This window comes from Geotrypetes seraphini, chromosome 4 (assembly GCF_902459505.1).
Source record: "Geotrypetes seraphini chromosome 4, aGeoSer1.1, whole genome shotgun sequence".
Classification (NCBI taxonomy): Eukaryota; Metazoa; Chordata; class Amphibia; order Gymnophiona; family Dermophiidae; genus Geotrypetes; species Geotrypetes seraphini.
The window spans coordinates 121,543,186-121,565,246 of NC_047087.1; the positions used below are offsets into that span (position 1 = coordinate 121,543,186).

General features: G+C 42.1%; 1 protein-coding gene across 1 annotated transcript in view; it reads left to right on the top strand.

The window, feature by feature from the left end:
* The first annotated feature begins 828 nt into the window (after positions 1-828).
* SIDT1 (SID1 transmembrane family member 1) overlaps positions 829-22,061 on the top strand; it is a 262,081-nt gene continuing 240,848 nt past the window's right edge. Inside the window, exon 1 of the mRNA XM_033940160.1 lies at positions 829-1,565. Coding sequence (XP_033796051.1) covers positions 1,350-1,565 — 216 coding nt within the window. The 5' untranslated portion in view covers positions 829-1,349. The remainder of the gene's footprint in view (positions 1,566-22,061) is intronic.

A 22,061-nucleotide genomic window follows, 5' to 3' on the forward strand; every position in this document is an offset into this window, starting at 1 on the left:
AGATCATAATACCATCCTTTAAGAGAGATCGTAGGAGTTTGTTGTCAAAATCCAAGCTTTCCAGTCCCTTTCCACAACATCTTTGTAAAATAAAGAGGAATCTGAAAGCATTTCTCCGACAGCCATGGAAGCTAAATAATTTTTTTTTTCCAAGATGTATCGATTCTGGCTTACATTTACTTGTACAGTACTGAATAACTAAAAGTATTTCGACCTCCAGTCTATTGCTCCTAAAACCACATTTTCCTTTAAACAAATGAGCTCACTCTAGTATAACTGGATTGACCATTACAGGTGCTCCTCCAATTCATTGACTTAGGCTGCACCCAATCATTTGGAAGATAACCTTCTTAACTCCGCCTTCTCTTTCAAAGGGGCGGGGTCAAGCGAGAGTTCCCGGGCGGAATGATATGATTGCCTGCTGCGTGTCCTGAAGCTTTTGGGATAATAAGCAACTGAATTAATAGCGACATAAAGAATCTTGTCGGATAATTTGAAACGAGTAAGCTTGTATTAAACGAAAATATTGCTAACGTGCCGTGAGACTCAAGAGAAAATTGCCGTGAGAAAATGCAGCTGCTGCCTTCTGTTTTAATATATCTCAGCTGTAAGGTTCATATTTGGAAATTTAGTTTTTTTTGTATACTAAAACGGGAATAATCCTTTTTGGTTTGGTGATGGGAAGGTGGAGTGTAGAGAAGAGAAATGCTGCCTGACCTACTGGACTATCTCACACCGATCGAGATTTTGAGTATTGGGTACGATCTCTTGCCGTCTTCATTTTTTGAAGAGAAATATTTGGCGCATCCCGGCTTTAAATAAAGGCATTGGATATTATTTGAAACAAAGTAGGGTAAGACTTCCGGCAGGACTTAAAAAGCTCGTTTGTTTTATTCAAGCTGGCTTTATATTTATTTTCTTTTTGTCTTCTTAGGGAATATACACGGGTGGATTGAATCCCTGCATTGCTGCCCGCAAAATTGAATCGGGATTGAGTAATGTTATGATCTATTGACTACCCAGCTCTGGATGATTGCACATACTTATTCTTACCAGTTATCATTTTGAAGACCCCCCCTCCCTTCCCGCCCCCTCCCCCAAGTGAAGAAGCCTTTGGAAGAGAGTCCTCGTTCTCAGTAATGAAGCGGAATAGACAGCAGCAGTACAACTCGACACTAGAAAAACGGGAGAGAAAATTCCAGCCTTTATTAGTATTTCAGCAGCCAGTGCTTGAACAGAACAGTATGTTGCATTAAGAAGCATCTTTCCTCATAGTTAATAGGAAAGATATTCCCCGCATTGTATTCAGGGTTGTTAATGCTCAAGGGAGCCGGGGAACTGCTGGAGCTATGTGTAGATTCCTAGGGATCATGATGTCCCTGCTCTGGACACTGCACTTGATACAAGCAGTAGAGCCTGTGAAAGCTTTGAACTTGGGCATTTCAGTAGCTGGAAACAGACCCACCGCCTCCACAGGAGCTGAGTTTGGTAGACTGTACACTGGGCAGGTGGATAGAAATACAGAACATATTTACTCCTTCAACTATACTAACAGGCCAAGCCAGGTAAGACGTTCTTTATGTGATTTGAAAAAGAGTGCCATCGTTAATCTACCTATTCTGGTGTGTTTGGCTTGATGTTTTCTTGAGGTATCTTCATCAAACAGTGTTTCTGTCTTGCTAACCGGTGGTCTATCTCTCTTTTATTAAAACATTTTTCCCTAGCACTAAAGAGTGCTTCCTAGCGTAACATGAATGCATACATATATAGGCTCGTTTGTATTCTGTAGTGGGATTTCCAGTATAATTAGGCCAGCTTTGGCAAACTGCACTAGCTGAATCAGGCTAGCCTTAGTTTTTGAATGGAGCTATACTATCATTCCTCCTCAGTCAGATATGGGGGTGGTGGTGATAGAAACTGTATTAGTGTGAATGTAGAGGGGATGAGGAATAATAAGATGGACCGATTACTGTTTATTGCCTATTGTTTACTTTCTCCTTAAAATACAATTTCACTAAGATCAAAACATCTCCTATTTTCATTTCTCTAATTGTCTTATTGTGTACGTGGGCCATGCAACAAAATCCTTGAATATGTGTTGACAGTAAGTAGTGATGATGGGTCCTCATTATCTCTCTTCACTTATCTCCCCCTATGATACCCCCTCCCCCATCAGCTGGCAAGTCCCTCCTTTCTGTGCCCTTATTTTCTGCTGCCAACTCCAGACTCCAAGCTGCCCACATCCCTAGTGTGGGCTCTGTCTCTTGCAGTGCACAAGCCCAGTTAAAAGCCCACCTCTTTGAGAGTTTTTTTGACTCCTAACTCCTCTCGCCTTGGGTTCTGCATCCCCAACCCTATATGTCATATCTGTCTATCCAAGTTAGACTGTAAGCTTTTCCGAGTAGGGACCACCTATAAATGTCAAAATGTTCAGTGCTGCATAGCCTTTCAGCGCTATATGAGTGATAAATAGTAGTAGGTCTACCTTTGTGTTCAATGAACAGTCTGCAAGATCTCTATGGAAAGCCTTGCTTTCAATCACTTCTTTTACATCATCAGTGGTTCCGTGCAATCTTGTGGGAATGCAGGACTTTATTTGCATAGTAGGGACTGTAAAGTTAGGTAATGTCCATAAAATTCAGCTGCTCAATGGTAGAGTTGGCTGAAAGTATATATTGCTGAATGGTAGGGAAATAGACAGAGAGAGTAGATTTGCTGAATGGAGGAATAATCTAGGGGTTAGAGTAGTGGATTTCTTCTGCCACTCTTTTTAATCTTGGGCAAATAATTAGATCCTCTATTTCCTCAGGTACAAAAAGACTGTAAATCCTTTTGGGCAGAGAAATACTCACTATACTTTTCTATGTAACTTGGCTTGCGTTTAGATTTGAAAACATGAGTAATCAAAATCAAAAATTCAAGTGCATATGAACAAATAACTAAGTGCTAGGTTTCTCAGTATGATGCTTATACAGATCTGAACCAAACACTTGACTAACCAATGCGACATTTCCTCCCGAAAAAGACATCTTTAGCAGAAGGGCCTAGAGACTGCTTCCTGATCAGCCTCTCTGTCAGGATGCTCATCAAGAGAACATGATGTCCTAGATAGCATCTGCCTCACTGTGGTTTTCATTTTGCCTTCTGAAATTAAGATCTCCATTGATAGCAGTAGAAAGCTGCCTGAGAATTTTGTGTGGGTTGGGTGTTATAGAGGTTCACAAGCTTGAGAGAGCCCTATTAATGGTAAAAGATGAAGAATAAAAGTAGAACCATGATCCTGTGTCAAAGTAGCTGAGCTGTTTATGATATCAGAATGAGAGAGGCTGCTTAAGGGGTATCTCTTTTGTCCTACATTGACCAGAGGCCGTGGAAAAGAAATTCATAATTCAATTAAAAAAAAAACCATGGATTAGAGCATCTCTAACTGTTATATATGTATAAGTATTGTGGAAGCAGGTTGCTCTTCCAATCTTCTGGAAAGGAGGAGGGGGTGTAATTTTATTACCAGTATGTGCTCCTAAATGTATGTTTGTGATTTAAGCAAGTGTTTGCTCAGATGCTGGACAAGTTTTGGGGGAGGGCATACACGAGCATGTGGCTAGAGGCATTCAATTTATTGTATTCCTGGGTGGTCACTGTTTTAGAACTGTTATGTATAGAGTAAGTTGTTAAATGTTGTGTTAGTAGGACAAGAAAATGATCTAACCATGGTACAGGCTTAGTTGCATTTACAGTAAAGTTATTAGAATGATTTGAGTGGCCTAGTATCATGTATGACCAGCAGTATGCGTGGGGGTAGAAATTAAAGAGACTAAATTCAAATCTGTAAAGAGAATGATGTAAAAACATTATTTTGATCCTCTAAGTGGATATTGAAATTACCAAGGAGGATTGGGTTTGAGGTAGATGTGCAAAAATCAAATATTGTAGATTGAAGATAAAAGTTTGACGGTTGATTGGGGGAGGAAGATATAACAGAAGATAGCCCTGGGAGGGATTAGTTTTTAGCTTAAATTGAATGTATTCTAGAGGGCTGTTATCTGATGAAAATTCAAGGTCAGTAATTAGTGCAGCTAAACCTCCTCCTTTTTTTCCTTTTCGGTGGTTATAGTGATAAGTAAAGCCAGCTGGGCAAGAATAGGAGAGGTATACCTCATCACCTTCCATTAACCGTTTTCATAATGCAGAGATCGATTTGATTCTGTAAGATGACGTCATAAAGAAGATGGTGTTTAGATTTTAAGGATCTAGTGTTTATTAGTCCAATAATTAGGGATTTAGTTGACATGGGTCTCTTATTTTCTGTATGTAGAAGTTGACTTAAGTTAGGAAGCTGTGAAGTTCGAGGATGTTAGGAGTGATGTGTGGGACCAGGGTAATGGTCCCAAAACACGGGAATTTCTGAATAATCAATTATTGTAGTGGAAGTAAGAATTGAAAAAGAGAGCAGAATACGAATGAATATCTGAAAACGGGATCGTTTTAGAATTAAAGAGAGAATATTATTGATGGTAAAGGCGCACTTCAGTTGCGCACAAAGGAGGGAACTAAGAAGCAGTACCTGCTCCTTGAGCATGCTGCTTTGGTGTGCGCCGCTAAGGAGTAGAATTTAAAGAGCTTGGGTCAGACCTGAAAAGGTGGGTGGAGTCTGTAGCGCCGCTATGCGGCGGCAGTTCAAAGAAGAACAGTAAGATCTGAAATTTGAGAGGTTAAAACAAATAAACATCCAATACAGCAGTAAACATAAAAGATTAAAAGCAATATAAAGTGACTATTGGGTGCGCTGGTGCAGTGCTGAGGTTGTCAGGTGAAGCGTGCGCCACTAAGGAATAGAATTTAAAGAGCATGGGTTAGACCTGAAAAGGTGGGCGGAGTCCGTAGCGCCCATCTTTACCCAGTAGAAATCTTGCTGTGGCATTTTGTACTCAAGTTTCAAGTTTTATTAATGCTTGATAAATCGCCTATTTAATTTCCTAAGCGATGTACAATACAAATTAAAATATAACAACTAATACAATAATAAATAAAAGAGAAACTAAAAAAGACAATACACGAATAGGGAAGGAAAAAAAGGGAGAAGTTACAATTTCTTTTCAGGAGTTGAAGAACATATAAAGGAAAATAACATAAGGGGAATAGGACTTTAAAATAGCAAGTTAAAAAGAAATTTTGGTTGAGAAAATCATAGATTAAAAGCATCTTTGAAGAGATAAGTTTTTAAGGATTTTTTAAAGGAGACAAGGTCTTTTTCGTTTCTAATAAATTGAGGAATGGAGTTCCATAGAAGAGGTGCTATGACCGAAAACATATCCTGTCTTCTGGTTCCGATTATTTTCAAAGATGGAACTGTTAATAAATTATTGGAGGATGATCGAAGAGTCCTAGCTGCGTTGTATGGAATAAGCATCCGAGTAATGAACTGCGGTTCCTTATAAGTTAGGGCTTTGAAAACTAGAAGTAGTATTTTGAATGTGATTTGATGGCTTATTGGAAGCCAATGTGAATCAATCATTAGAGGTGTAACATGATCAAATTTTTTTGCCTTATGTATTAGTTTAATTGCAGTATTCTGAATAATTTGTAACCTTTTTTTTTCTTTTTGTAAAATATTAAAGAAAAGTGTTTATCATCAATGATGATGCCCAAAATTTTTAACGAAGAGATAATTTCAAGTGGGGAATTGTCTAAAATAAAATTGGAACTTAGAGAGATATCCTTTTTCCAGGTGAATAGCATTGTTTTGGTTTTTTTTTATATTTAATGCTAGTCGGTTTTTATCAAGCCATTTTTTTATTTGTTCAAGTTTATTGTTTATTACCTGGATTTCGTTAATATTACTCGGGTCTAAAGGATGAAGTAATTGAATGTCGTCGGCATAGGCAAAAACTGTAAAACCAATGGATTGACATAAGCTTAAGAGTGGTGATAGAAAAATATTGAATAAGAGAGGTGATAAAATGGAACCTTGAGGAATACCGTAAGTTGATGTAAATGGTTTAGATTGTTCATTATTAAAATGAACAGTTGAGGAGCGATTAGAAAGAAAAGATGAAAACCATTTAAGAACTTGATCGGTGACGCCGAAAGATTCAAGTTGGTCTAACAGTAGGGAATGATCAATGGTGTCAAAGGCCGCAGACAAATCTAGTGAAAAGAGAGCAACTGATTTATGGTGGTCTAAGAAATAATGGATATTGTTTGTCAGGCCGATTAATGAAAATTCGGTATTGTAAAATTTCCGGAAACCTGTTTGATTGGGATGAAGTGCGTTTGAAGCTTCAATAAAGTCTGAAAGTTGGTTGAAGACCAATCTTTCGGTTACTTTAGCAAGGAACGGGATATTGGCTATCGGGCGATAGTTAGAAACTTCTTCTAAGCTGGCTTTATGATCTTTTGGTATAGGTATAATTATGGCAGATTTCCAGAATTGTGGAACATAAGCAGTAACTAAACTTTTTTGAACAAGTGAGTGAATAATTGGACCAAAGCAGGAAAAAAATTTTTTCAAGTAGAATGGAGGTATAATTTCTGAAAGCGTAGCTTTTAGATTGGTTTTTTGAATGGTGAGTTTGATATCCGTTATAGTAGGTATCCTGAATTTAGAGCATTTAGAGATTAGAACAGATTCCAAGTTGCAATCATTTTTATTGGAGTTGGTTGAATTTTGCTGAAAAGATTTACGGATTTTATTAATTTTTAAGCAGAAGTAATTTGCAAGTTCTTGGGCTGAAAGATTAACTTTTCTTTGTGTTGAAGGTACAATAGATTTTAGAATGGAATACAGCATGGATGGATTTTTTGCTTTTGATATTTTTGTACTATAGTAATTAATTTTGGCTTGATTAATTTTCATTTTATAGAATATAGCCTGTTCCTTGTAATTTTGAAGATTTATGTCTGACTTATTATGTCGCCATTTTCTTTCTAACGACCTTAGTTATTTTTTTAGAAGGGAAAGTTCGCTTGTATACCATGGATTTGAGATTTTACGAGTTGAGAGTGTTTTTGAGGTTATTGATGTTTTATTATCAATAAGAAGTTGTAGAGAATAAGTCCATGAATTTAAGTCTTCATCCAATGTTGAGGTATCTGAGTTCAGAGTGGTAGAAGTGAAAAAAGGAGTAATATCTGATAATTCTAACCTAGAGAAATCACGGAAAGTAAAAGTTCTGGACTCTGGAGTTACCAAATAAGCGTCTGGTTTTTCGAAACAGAGATTAAATGTAATAAAGCAGTGGTCGGACCAGGGAACAGTAGTAATTGAAGGATCTACACATGCCATAATTTGGGATTCATTATGAAGGACCATGTCAAGCGTATGGTTAGCAATATGAGTTGGAACCTTAATTAATGTCTGGAGGTTTAAAGTATTCAGAAATGTTAATGTTTCAGATGTGAAAGTATTAGAATTATCTTCAAAATGAATGTTGAAATCTCCAAGAATGATGGGGTGATTTGAAGTAGAACAAAAGTCGAAAATTAAGTTTTGAAGTAGAGTCAGGTTATTGTGATTTATAGGTGGTGGAATATAAAGTAACAAAAGGTCAGTTGTAGGGTTAGAATTAATTTTTACTTGAAGGTATTCGATACCAACAGTACCTGTAGAAGTGTCCGAGATGGTGATTAGATTAGTTTGAAAAATGGACGCTAGGCCGCCGCCTTTTCGATTAGGCCTGTGGTTCCAACAGAAATCATAGTTAGGTGGACAGCAGTAAGATAAGTAAGCTTCCTCCCCTTCGGTAAGCCAAGTTTTGACGATACAGAGTACATGTAGGTTAAGGTTGGTAATAGCATCTTTTAAGAGATGGTATTTACTTTTAATTGATCTAGCATTAATAAGACCTATTTAGATTGGTGACTTTTATCGTACAGTTTTTATAATAGGGTGCAGAGGAGTTTAGAAATTTACTATGAATAAAATGAGATTTAATTGGTATTTCAATGATAGAGGGAGTACGTATCGTACTACTTTTATTAGGGGGAGGACGATGACCCCAGAAGACAGGAATGTTTGTCGAAGTAGTTGACATTGTGAAACAAGGAGAGGGAAAGCTGTAGGAGAGTAACAAGTATGGTATTAGAATAAATGTAAACAGAGCATTAATGAGTTTGAATGGGGAGGTAAAAACTCTGAAAATGAGTTGACTGAATTTTAAAAGGAGGCGCCCTCAGGTGGCGCACGAAGGAGCGCACTAAGGAGCAGGAAATGCTCCTTATGCGCGCTTCTTCGGCGTGCGCCGCAGTAGGCCCAGATATATAGCGCATGGGCTAACCTGACTTGGGGGAGGAGACTATTTGGATATGCCTAATCATGTACTTTGTAACGCCCAGCAGGATTGGTTTGCAATAGTCAAAGATTGAGAGTACCAGATATTATTATGTTGGACATTATTATTATGTGGGATATTATTATGTTGCTTGATGAGTTAGGTAAGGTTTTAGTCCTCTAACCCAGTAGAGTTTGCCATAGGCGTTTTTCACGATGCATTGGATTTGTATTGTCATGTCTAGGTTTGGGTTTGTTCACTCAGATGTGCACCCAAATGGAATGTACTAACATCTTTGTGAACCCAGGTGACAATAAGAAATATGATTTATTGCAGAAAACAAACTGCAAGTTAGAAGGGGTGATTTATGCAATAAAGTGGCCATGTAATCTTGTTTATATTGGACAAACATCTCGTAAGTTGGACATTAGATTAATAGAACATAAAAGCAATACAGTATAAACAGACAGGTATTGGGAGCACCACTGATGAGACACTGTGTAGATAAACACCATGAGTTTAAATCTCTGAAAATACTGGTTTTGGAAAAAGTCACGAGGGGTAGGAGAGGTGGTGAATTCAATAGGTTTCTGGCTCAAAAAGAACAAAAATAGAATTTTAAACTAAATACTATTATACCATACGGGTTGAATAACAATATCGAGTGGTAACATTTTTATTGAAGTAAAAGTTGAAAATGTTTACAGATGATCTACTCGATTATGATTGGTTTGATGTCACTGCCTGACATTCAAAAAGAAAAAAGATGACGACAACATTTTTGCACTAGCTATGAGAAGGACTACAGATTTACAAGAAGAAAGAGGTATGGATAGTTGATAATTATTAGGTCAACTTAAAAAATAAAAAAGAAAGCTGTGGCACAGATAGTATTTGAACTAGATATATATCCTTTCAGGAATACTACCGTTCAAAGAAACAACCCTGAAGCAGCGATTTATAAATTCTGATCGCGAAATGCAGGCTGCGTTGAGACAAACAGAAGCGGCTTAAAGGATTAGAAGTGCTGTATGTGCAACTCAAAGAGGCTAAAGATTGGAAGCCGAAAACTTTGAAATACACAGATGAGTACCATTAATATATGGAGAATATAGTACTGTGCTTAAGAGTATGGCGAGTGCTTCTCATATAAAATAATATTATTTTGCTCACCAATTTTAAATTAAAGAAAGTATCATAGGTGGAAAAGCTCTGTGAAACTTGTATGTGAATCAAGAATTAAGAAGGGATAATAAGGTTTAGCTGTGTATAAATATGGACATTTGAAATGTGCTAAATCTTTAACAAAGGTGCAATATTTATTACTATGAAGAAAAATATGAGGAAATGAATTGCAGTGCTATAAAACCTATGTATGAATGAAGACTTGAAAAATGATAAAAAGAAGTATGAACTAAAATATTAAATTATTAATTTTATAAATAAGAATTTAGATAAAATAATAAATAAAGGGATGGATAGTGGATAAAAGCCAGTGAGTTCAGAGTGCACAAAACATTCTTTGTTATAGATGCTCTAAGTCTGAGGCAATTTTCCACCTAGTATTAATGATAAGATAAAATGATAACTTTCAGGTGGGTCAATTACTATTATTAGGATTCAGTGGAAAAGTAGGAATACTTTATAGTGTTGAGTAGGTTTCTCACTTCCTCCATGGATGATTTTATGGTGTTACCATTCAGAGTTAGTTGGTAACTTGAGCTGTTTTCACCCCATTTGTTGGCTACTAGGCCATTAGTTTGGAACCATTTGAAAATTTTCTCTAGGCCTGTCTTGATCTTCTGTTTAGTCTTCAAGTGTCGTTTCTTCAGTGGGATGATTAGTTGGACTTTGTCTGCATAGATGTAGAATTTCCATCCCAGATTTCTGATGAATTTCCCCAATGGTTGGAGGAAGATGTTGAACAGCATGGGTGACATTTCTGATCCCTGTGGTACTCCTATGTTGGCTTCTTTCTAATTGCTTGTATTCCACTGCCATTCTACTCTCGATAGTCTATTTGATAGAAAAGACTCTATCCACGCCATGACTTTTTTCCTTTGAGACCCAATTCTCTAACATCATGATTTTAGCAGTGTATGTTGGATTAGGTCAAAGGTTGCTGAGAGGTACAGGAATCCCAGCAGCACGTCTTCTTCTTCAGCATGTTGTTTGAGGACCAAGTCCTATATTGCTACTAGTACAGTTTCAGTGCTCAGGTGTCTTCTGAACCCTGATTGGGCCTGGTCTAGCTTTGATGAGTTTTCTAGGAAGTCTGATATTTGTTGGCAGGCCAATTTGTCTATTAGTTTAGATTTCCATGGTTGGTTGGCTACTGGTCTATAGTTGGAGAGATCAAGGTCTTTTTCTTTATTTTTCAGAATGGGCCTGATGACTGAGAGTATCCATTTAAGTGGGACTTCTCTGGACTGTAGTGATTTATTGATAAGGTCTGTGAGGTAGGCAAGTCCCGGTATGTCTAGTTCTTTCATCAGGTGTATCATGGGTGGTTGGCCAGGTTTCACTTATCTCATTAGTTTCTTCACCTGGATCTCTGCGATTGGTTTAAACTCTTCCATTGTGTCTCCTGTTTCCCTTGTATGTTTATCTATAGATATGTTGTTGTTTAGGCCTTTGTCTTTCTGTATTTTCCTTTATTTTCTCTGTGAAAGAAGTTGCTGAATTCTGTACTAGTTAGGGAGCATGGGTGGTGATTTATTTTTGTTGTTTTTCCCAGCAAACCATATACCACATGGCATAGGGTTTTTGTGGGGTTTCCAGCTTTGAGCATCTTTTTTGAGATAAATTTTTTCTTTTCTTTTCTTCTTGATGTAAAGTCCGTTGACTCTTAGCTAGGTGGGCTGGGGCAGGCAGGGATCCCCAGTATACAACTTAATTTTGGGACAAAGACTGGAAGGCAGGGAGGAGGGAGGGGGCATGAACACAGGACACAGAAGGGAGGGAGGAAGGGGGCACTAACTTGGGACCAGTGGTGTACCAAGGGAAGAACAGGGGCTGCGGACCGCCCCGGGTGTCAGCCTTAGGGGGGTGCACAGCCAGCTGTCCAGGTCCGGAACATCCCGCGCTGCTCTAAACAGCACCTGCACCTCAGCGCAGTTTCTGTACTTATTCTGAAGCAGAGTTGGCAGCCATGCTGAAGTGCAGGAAGGTCTCACAATGACTGCCGTCTGCCACCTCTGCTCCGGAAGATGTAAGTGACGTTGGAGGTGGTGGAACGGCAGCCGCAGTCATCATGGGATCTTGCTGCAACTCCCTGCGTTTGCCGACCCCTCCGATGTCACTTACCTTTTCCGAAGCAGAAGCGGCAGAAGCAGTCATCGCGGGACCTAGCTGGTTTGGAGGGAGAGAGGAGCATAGAAGGGTGGTGGAGGGAGAGAAAGAGGGTCAGGGTGGTATGGAAGGGTGGTGGAAGGAGAGAAAGGAGGCAGATGCTGATGAAATTGGTGTACAGGGAAAGGAGAGAGAGACTTAAGGGGGAAGGATACTGGATGGAATTGGGTTGGAGGGAAAGAAAGGGGGCAGATGCTCATGGAATTGGTGTGCAGGGAAAGGATACTGGATGGAACTGGGTCAGAGGGAAAGAAGGGGGGCAGATGCTGAAGGAAGTTGGGGGAAGGGAAAGGAGAGAGTGAAATGCCAGACCATGGGAGTGTGGGAGACGGAATGGAAGAAGAGGAGAGATGCTAGACCATTGGAGGAGGGAAGGGAAGAAGATGGTTTCCAGACCAATGGGGGTGAAGGGAGAAATGGAAGGGGGAGGCATAAAGTTTCTGGAAGGGGAATAGAAAGAGAGAAGATGCCATATAGAAGGGGCAGAGAGAGGGTAGACAGTGGATGAAAGGAAGAGAGTGACAAGAAGATGAGGAAAGCAGAAACCAGAGAAGACAAGGTAGAAAAAAAAATTCTATTTATTTATTTTTTTGCTTTAGGGGAGATGCATCGCTATTTCTGTGGTGTTGCATTGTATGTAGAGCCCAGCTTCTTGGTGGTTCAATTTAACCTTTGTCTACGTATTTCTATTTTATCCCCCCTTTTACAAAACGGTAGAGCTTTTTTTAGCACCAGCCGTGGTGGTAATAGCTCTGATGCTCAGAATTCTATGAGAGTCTGAGCTGTTACCACTGTGGTTAAAAACCACACTACAGTTTTGTAAAAGGGGGAGGGGTTAATTTGTGATTAGATATTCCATACTAGGCAAAGGTGTTTTCTGTGTTTCCTAGATACAGTCTTGTGTGACGTGTGGATTGTTACTAAAAATTATGTTTTTCATACAGATGGGGGGGGTCAAAACATGATGGGCCCCGAGTGTCACATAGGCTAGGTACACCACTGCATGGGACATAGGAGGGAGGGAATAGAAAGGGAGAATTGTTGAGTATGAGTGTGTGAGTGAGAGATGGTGCACATGGGGAAAGGAAGAAAGGAAAATTGGGCATAGAGAGAGAGGAGTGAAGTACAGATGCATGGGGAATAGAAAAATGAGAGGGAGAAATGTTGGATATGGTGATGGAGAGGGAACAGAGGGACAGATTGAAGGGGATGCAAGGGGAGGAATGCTGGACATAGTGATGGAGGGAGAGATGTGGCATGGTGTTGGAGAGGGGTGATAGAAGGAGAAATGGGAATGGGGCTGGTGGGCAGTTGTAAAAAAATGCTGCACATGATCTGGGGGATGAGAGATGGAGAAATGTTGGATGTGACAGTAGAAGGGGTGGGAGAGATGCCTGGATCTCTCAAAACAGATGGACAGTGAGAGAGAGAGAGAGGGAGATGTTGCCAATGGGGGCAGAGGAGAGAGGAAGAAAAGTTGGACTCATGGAGGGACAGAGAGAGATGTTGGTTGGGGAAGGGAACAAGGTCTGGAGGAGAGGAAGCATGCAGGAGGCAGAAAGAAAGACATATTGGATGCACAGTCAGAAGGAAGTGCAACCAGAGACTCATGAAATTACCAGACAACAAAGGTAGGAAAATGATTTTATTTTCAATTTAGTGATCAAAATGTATCGGTTTTGAGAATTTATATCTGCTGTTTTTTATGCACTATATTTGTCTATTTTTCTATAGTTGTTACTCTGGTGACATTGCATATTTTAAAGTCACCTGCCTTGACCTTTTTGAAAAAAAAAAAAAATAAACCCAAATATAAATGATAACATATTCTCTGCATACAGTGTGCTTTGTGTTTTTTTTTTAATTTGTGGTTACCATTATGTATTAATAAGATTATATTGTGTATATATGAAAAATGGATGGAAGAAATTGCATTACAATTAGTACTATTATTATGGGGGTGGAGTCAGGGATGGAGCTTGATCGGATCTGGGGCAGAGCTTGGGAAGGGGGTACTCGGTTGGTATTTGTTAGGCTTAGGGGGTACTTGTATTGAAGAAGTTGAGAAACACTGGTTTAGGTGGTAGCTGGCATACTATTTGGGTGGGAGAATTACCAGCAGTTTAGGTGGGGGCCGTTAACAGTAGCCAAGCTGTAGCAGTTTGGTGGTAGCTAGCATATAGTTTAGGTGGAAGAGCTAGCAAGTAGGCAGTAGCAGTAAGCAGTTAACTTGTCTTATATTATAGGTCTTCGTTATACTCAATCCCACTCAGTCGCTGTGCAAAGGCATGTGCGCCTTAGGTGTCGTGATGCACCACTTGGTGAATCTGCCTTAAATGGCATCATTGCATGTCACTCTGGAGGGACATCGGGGAGCAGATCTGCCCCCCACGCTGACCTGACTCATCCCTCTCTCCACAACCAATGTATCCCTCATTGGGGCAGCTCCCAGTGGCAGTGGAGCTGCACTTTAAACTTTCCTGCAGGATGCATAGAGGGAGTCACTTTTGTACATCTGGAGTACTGCGTCCAATATTGGTCGCCATTCCTAAAGAAGGATATGGCGTTACTCGAGAGGATCCAGAAAAGAGCGACGTGATTGATATAAGGTATGGAAAACCTTTCATATGCTGAAAGACTAGAGAAACTGGGGCTCTTTTCACTATCAAAGCAGAGACTTAGAGGGGACATGATAGAGACTTACAAGATCATGAAGGGCATAGAGAAAGTGGAGAGGGACAGATTCTTCAAACTTTCGAAAACTACAAGAACAAGAGGGTACTCAGAAAAATTAAAAGAGGACAGATTCAGAACCAACGCTAGGAAGTTCTTCTTTACCCAAAGGGTGGTGGACACCTGGAATGAGCTTCCAGAGGGTGTGATAGGACAGAGCACGATATCAAGGTTCAAGAAAGGATTAGATAAATTCCTGAAGGAAAAAGGGATGGAAGGGTATAGATAGAAGAATACTAGACAGGTCCTGGACTTGATGGGCCGCCGCGTGACCGGACTGCTCGGCATGATGGACCTCTGGTCTAACCCAGCAGAGGCAATGCTTATGTTCTTACAGTGAACTAAACTAAACTAAACCTTAGGCTTATATACCGCATCTTCTCTATAACAGAGAGCTTGGCATGGTTTACAAGAAATTAGGAAAGGAGAACAGATACTGGGGGCTGGCGAACCACAAGGAGGACTGCAGGAGACCCAAAACACGAGGTAAACCAAAAGAGACGGCAAAAAACTGGGTCTTAAACTGCCTATACACAAATGCTAGGAGCCTAAGGGCCAAAATGGGTGAACTGGAAATCATTGCCAGCAAAAAGAACCTGGACATAATTGGAGTCACAGAAACGTGGTGGACTGAGGACAATCAATGGGATGTAGCCATACCAGGGTACAAACTTTACAGGAGAGACAGGACACATAAAAAGGATGGAGGAATAGCGCTGTACATAAAAGACTCCATCCCCTCAGCCAGGATGGAAATAACAGTACGGGTGGATGGCTTGGAATCACTATGGGTTAAGCTACAGGGAGGAACTAGGGCAGACATTAAATTGGGTCTGTACTACCGCCCACCTGGACAACCGGAAGAAATCGACCAGGACATGGAGGCTGAACTGAGGCAGGTATGCAGAAGCGGAAATGTGGTGGTGATGGGGGACTTCAACTATCCTGGGATAGACTGGAGTATCGGACACTCAAACTGCGCAAAGGAGACCAAATTCCTAGAGGTCACGAGAGACTGTTTCATGGAGCAACTGGTCACGGAACCAACACGGGGCGATGCCACTCTTGACCTAATCTTCAACGGACTAGGGGGGCCAGCAAAAGAGGTGGCGGTATTAGCCCCGCTAGGTAACAGCGATCACAACACGATCCAGTGCAAACTAGAAATTGGATCATCAAAGGGGAAAAGAACCACAACGACAGCACTCAACTTCAAAAAAGGAAATTATGATGCCATGAGGGAAATGGTGGGAAAGAAACTCCAAGGCAACATAGGGAAGATGGAATCCGTAGAAAAAGCCTGGACCTTACTCAAGGGGACTGTGCACGAAGCGCAAAACCTGTACATCCCCAAGTTCAGGAAAGGGTGCAAAAAAAATAGAACAAAAAACCCAGTGTGGATAACAAATGCAGTGAAGAAGGCGATAAGTGACAAAAAAGCATCATTCAGAAAATGGAAAAAAGACCAAACAGAGGAGAACCAAAAAGTGCACAAAGAACACCAGAAGGAGTGTCACCGAGTGGTTAGAAAAGCAAAAAGGGAATACGAAGAGAGACTGACAGAAGAAGCAACAAACTTCAAGTCTTTCTTCAGATACGTCAAGGGGAAGCAACCGGCAAGAGAAGAAGTGGGACCATTGGACGATGGAGATAGAAAGGGAGTAGTAAAAGAAGAGAAAGAGATAGCTGACAAATTAAATGAGTTCTTCACGTCAGTCTTCACGAGGGAGAATACAACCAACATTCCAGAACCCGAGGAAATCGTAATAGGAGACCAAAATGATAAGCTGGTCAATTTAGAGGTAAGCCAAGAGGATGTACTCAAGCAGATAGACAGACTAAAAAGCGACAAATCGCCAGGTCCGGACGGCATTCACCCAAGAGTACTCAAGGAACCAAAAAACGAAATAGCGGAGCCACTTCGACAAATATGCAACCTATCCCTAAAAACCGGAGAGATCCCGGAGGACTGGAAAATAGCAAATGTCACGCCCATCTTCAAGAAGGGCTCAAGGGGCGACCCAGGAAACTACAGGCCGGTGAGCCTGACCTCAGTCCCGGGAAAGATGATGGAGGCACTGATTAAGGACAGCATCTGTGAACACATTGAAAACAATGGGCAGCTAAAACCGAGTCAGCATGGCTTCTGCAAGGGTAGGTCATGCCTCACAAACTTATTGTATTTCTTTGAGGGAGTGAACAGCCAGGTGGATAAAGGGGAATCTATAGATATCATATACCTCGACTTCTAAAAAGCCTTCGACAAGGTACCACATGAGAGACTGCTCAAAAAGATATGGAACCACGGGGTGCAAGGGGAGATCCATCGATGGATCAAAAACTGGCTGGCAAACAGGAAACAGAGGGTTGGCGTAAAGGGCCATTACTCGGACTGGAAGGGGGTCACGAGCAGAGTTCCGCAGGGGTCGGTGCTGGGACCGCTCCTGTTCAATATCTACATAAACGACCTGGAAGCGGGAACCAAGTGTGAGGTCATTAAATTTGCAGATGACACCAAACTATACAGCAGGGCTCAAACGAGAGAAGACTGCGAAGATCTCCAAAAGGATCTAACGCAGCTGGAAAAGTGGACCGAAAAATGGCAAATGAGCTTCAACATAGGGAAATGCAAGGTCATGCACGTGGGGAAAAAGAACCCGATGTTCACTTACAAAATGGGGGGAACACCACTAGGGGTCAGTAACCTGGAGAGAGACCTGGGAGTGATGGTAGATGCAACACTGAAGGCATCGGCGCAGTGCGCCACGGCCTCAAGGAAAGCAAACAGAATGTTGGGTATCATTAAGAAGGGTATCACGACCAGGACGAGGGAAGTCATCATGCCGCTGTATCGTGCAATGGTGAGGCCGCATCTGGAGTACTGTGTCCAGTACTGGTTGCCGTACCTCAAGAAAGACATGGCGGTACTTGAGGGAGTACAGAGAAGAGCAACTAAACTGATAAAGGGAATGGAAAATCTCCCATATACCGACAGATTAAAGCAGCTAGGACTTTTCTCCCTGGAGAAGCGGAGACTTAGAGGAGACATGATAGAGACCTTCAAGATCCTGAAGGGCATAGAAAAAGTTGACAGGGACAGATTTTTCAAATTATGGGGCAACACAAGTACAAGGGGGCACTCGGAAAAATTGAAAGGGGACAGGTTTAGAACAAACGCTAGGAAGTTCTTTTTCACTCAGAGGGTGGTGGATACATGGAACGCACTTCCAGAGGCTGTGGTAGACAGGAACACATTAAATGGTTTCAAAGAGGGTTTGGATAGATTCCTAGAAGAAAAAGGGATTGAGGGGTATAGATAGATATAGACCACTACTCAGGCAATGGGCTTGATGGGCCACCGCGGGAGCGGACCGCTGAGCAGGATGGACCTATGGTCTGCCTCAGCGGAGGCAACTTCTTATGTTCTTATGTTCTTATGATACAATATGGATGGAATAGTATGGAGAGGAGCGGAATTTACAACTGAAAATAGCCAAGTTTTCAGATGTTTTCGAAATGGTTGGAAAGAGCCCAGATCGTGCAGTTGTTTAGGAAAATTATTCCATAGCGAAGTAATTTTGGGGAAAAGTAGAGACTTCCCTAATTTGCCAATGTAGTTAGCCTTTCAACATAGGAAAGGACAATTAAAATTTTTGAGTAGATCTGGTATTGTCAGATTTTACAGAATTCCAAGACAGGGAAATTAAAGGAGGAAGGATGCCATGCAAGATCTTAAATGTTAAGCAGGCACATTTAAAATAAACCTTGGAAATTATTGGAAGCCAATGAAGTTTTTGTAGGAGCGGAGAGATGTGATCAAATTTACTTTTTGCAACAATCAGCCTAGCAGCAGTATTCTGGATCAGTTGAAGTCTTTGAAAGCTTTTCTTGGTCAAGCTTAAATAGACCGAATTACTATAATTCAGCCTCGAAAGGTTGATTGAACAAGGACAGCAAAGTGTTGATGATGGAAACAGGATCTCACTTTCCTCAACATATGGAGACAAAAAAAAACATTTTTTTTACCAGAGAATTAAGATGGTCGTTGAATGAAAGTGTTGAATCTATAATGACACCCAGAACTTTACTTAAGAATTCAGTCTGCAGTGAGGATCCTGAAGGCAACAGAATGGACGAAGGTAACTGCACTAATTTTGGGCCAAGCCAAAGTAACTTTGTTTTGGACTTGTTCAGTTTTATTTGTACAGTAAGGGCCCAAGACTGAAGTTTCGTTATACATTCTATTATATTCCCAATGAGGTTAGTGAGGTTCGAATCTATCTCAAGGAATGAAGGATCCCAGAAGAAATCTGATTTAGAGGTGTGTGCAGGGGCAGGGACAATGGGAACCTGCAGAAATCCACAGGTGTGGAGAAAGTCATTACTACCGCAGGGATGGATCAAAAGTGGAAAGGGTTGGGGACCAAATTATGTCCCTGTGCACACCTTGATTCAGAACCTGACACCAACTCCTCAGCTAAAAAAAAATTGAAAGAGGATCTCACCTTGATGAAAATTGATGCATTTGTTCAATAATTCTGACAACAGACCACTGATAAACTGGTGAGAATATTTGTCAGTTTGTTTCAAATATTAAGGTTCAAAGAAGAGTGACCAAGATGATGAAGGGGATGAAACTCCTCTCATATGAGGAAAGACTGAAAAAGGGTAGGGTTCTTCAGTTTAGAAAAGAGATGGCTGAGGGGAGATATGATTGATTGTTATATGAATATTTATAAGAGAAAAAGTTGAGGAGAAAGTGGAAAGAGAAAAATATCAATTGCGAGATAAAGTATTCATTCATAATTGAACTGATGACGAGTGGCCACATAGGGGGAAATTCTATAACCAGCGCCTAAATTTAGGCATCGGTAGGCGCCTTGCCATGGTCAGAAAAGGCAGGATGCCTACTGATGCTTAAATAAAAGGTGGCTGAAATGGCCGCTGGAATCACAGCTAGGAAGCTGCTTTAGGTGTGGACAACCCCCGAAGTGGCGTTAGGCAACATCTTTGGGAGCAGGAGGGGTGCCTTAGGAAGTCCCTCCAAAGGGAGGAGCCTGAGGCACTTCAGCCAATCAGTGCCTTAGGCCTCTCCCCGTGCATCAGATGATGCGCTGGGGCAGGGCCTAAGGCCACTATTGGGCGGCGGCGGCAGCAGCAGCAGAGTAGGAGCAGGAGGAGGGTCCGGGCACTCCTCCTGCTCCCAAAGATGTTGGGGAGCCTTGCCCAAGGAGCAGGAGGGACCGGGCACCCCTCCTGCTCCCAACAATTTTACAGGTACCAGGGTGGGTGGGCCGGGCCCGACCGCCTGGCTCGACCAGGACCGGGCCGGGGGATGGGAGGCCTAGGAGCAGGCGGGACTGAGCACCCCTCCTTCTCACAACTTTTTACTGCCAGTTGGGGGGGGGGGCGAGGGCTGTGTTGCATGCATGCAGCATTTTTAAAAAAAACAAAAAAATGCTGATGGCAGGAGGGGGTTGGTATCCCTCCTGCTTTTTTCTCCGGGGGGGAGGGGAGGCGGGCAGGCAGAGCAGGGCAGGTAGGAGAGATTGGGGCCTGGCGGGGGTGTTGGGCAGATCTCTCTTGCCTGCTCCTGGACTCTCCTGCTCTCTGCCGCCATTCTCCACAGTGCAGGTCTGCTTTAAAACCACGGGCTTGTACTGCAGGGAACGGCAGCAGAGAGCAGGAGAATCCAGGAGCAGGCAAGAGAGATCTGGGCTAGGTCCTGACAGCAGTGACAGGAGGCTGCTTCTCCTGTCACTACTGTCAGGGTGTGCGCATGAGCGGGAATTACTCTGGCCATGGGTAGGGGCGTGCTAATGATCGTCCCCATTTGCATGCAGGCCTTTACTGAATCAGTTGGCCGGCATGCAATAGGAAACAGATCGTGCGCGGTTTGGAGGTTTAGTGAATCCTGCCCATAGAAAGGAAAGGTGCTGAGGAGACTGACTTAATAAAGAAAAATCAATTGTGACCCAATAAATTACCAAGAGTTTTCCCTCTTTTTGCTGCATCTGCCTATCTCTTTCCTTCATTCCATTTCTCCTATTCCCCTTCCTCTAGCATCTACCCTTTTTCTCTGCCCCTCCCTCTTTTTACTGCATCTACCTATAGCTTTATACCTCTTTCCTTCACTCCATTTCTCCTATTCCCCTTTGTCTTTGTCCCCCTTCTATACAGCATCTACCCTTTTTCTCTGCCCCCTCGCTCTCCTCACTTTTATCCAGCTTCTTCCATTTCTTTAGCCCCTTCACTTTTCTCCATCCCCACTGCTGCTGCTTCTTTAGACTTATAGCAGTAAAATAAGCCCTCAGGTAAGTAAATCACTGAATACCTTTACACAGATGGGAAAAGAGGGCAATGTCTGGAAAGCAGTATATACTAATGCTCGAAGTATGGGAAACAAGATTCTGGATCTAGAAGCTGTAATGGAAGAAGAGGAGCTGAATATAGTGGCGATCATAGAGACATAGTTCACGGAGAACCATGACTGGGATGTAGTTATACTGGGCTATAATCTGTTCTGGAAAGACAGGTTAGGAAGAAAAGGAGGGGGATTAGCGTTATATGTTAAAGATCATATTAAAGCCACACATTTGCAGGATCTGCAGGGCAAGGAAGAGGCACTGTCGATCAATTTGGAAAGAGGAAATGGTGAATATATTTACATTGGTGTAATGGTTCATAGACAGTGGCGCGCAAGACACCAGCGCGCTGACAATCCAGTGCTGACAATTCAGCACAAGACAGAAGCGCACTGCCAAAAGCCGCCGAAAAACTAATTTTTTAAGAGCTCTGACAGGGGGTGTGGGGGGAACCCCCCCACTTTAATGCATAGAGTTCGAGCTGCCATTGGGGGGTTGTGGGGGGTGCAACCCCCCACATTATAGAGAAAACGGAACAATTTCCAATTTTTTTCAGGAAAAGTTCAGTTTTGTCTAGAATGTAGGGGGTTGCACCCCCCCCCCCAACAGCACGCGAACACTATGCACCCCCGTCGGAGCTCTTAAAAAATACGTTTTTCGGCGGTGCACTTCTGTCTTGTGCTGAATTGTCAGCGCTGGATTGTCGGCGCGCTGGTGTCTCATGCGCGATTATCCTGTCACCGGTGTAATATACAGCCCTCCTTCACAGACAGAAGAAGTAGACATTCAGAATACAGTACTCCCCCGATATTCGTGGGGGTTCCTTTCCTGGAATCCCCGCAAATGTTGAAAAACTGCGAATATGGTTTTTAGCAGGGGAGACAGGCGAGGGCAGCCGGAGCACCGGTGAGTGAAGGAAATCAATCTCAGTATGCTCTGACCGCCTCTTCCTGTACTAAAGTCGGGCCTCATCAATCAGGAGCTGCGTGTCAAAGCAGCTCCTGATTGGTGAGGCCCAATTTTAGTACAGGAAGAGGCAGTGGGAGCATACCGCGAGTGATTTCCTTTACTTGCCGGCGCTCCGGCTGCCCTCTCCTGCTTCTCCGGCTGCCCTCTCCTGCCTGGTCATTCATGGTCGGAAAATACCGCAATTGACCCGGACCACGAATTGCGGACCGCAAATTCACAGGGGAGCACTGTATATCTAAAAAAGGGGAAGTCTTACTAATAGGTGATTTTAACATGCCGGATGTTGATTGGGGCATCCGTATTGTGGGGTCTTCTAGAAGTAGGGAGATCCTGGATTCTCTACAAGGAGAACTGTTCCAGTAGTTGGTAATGG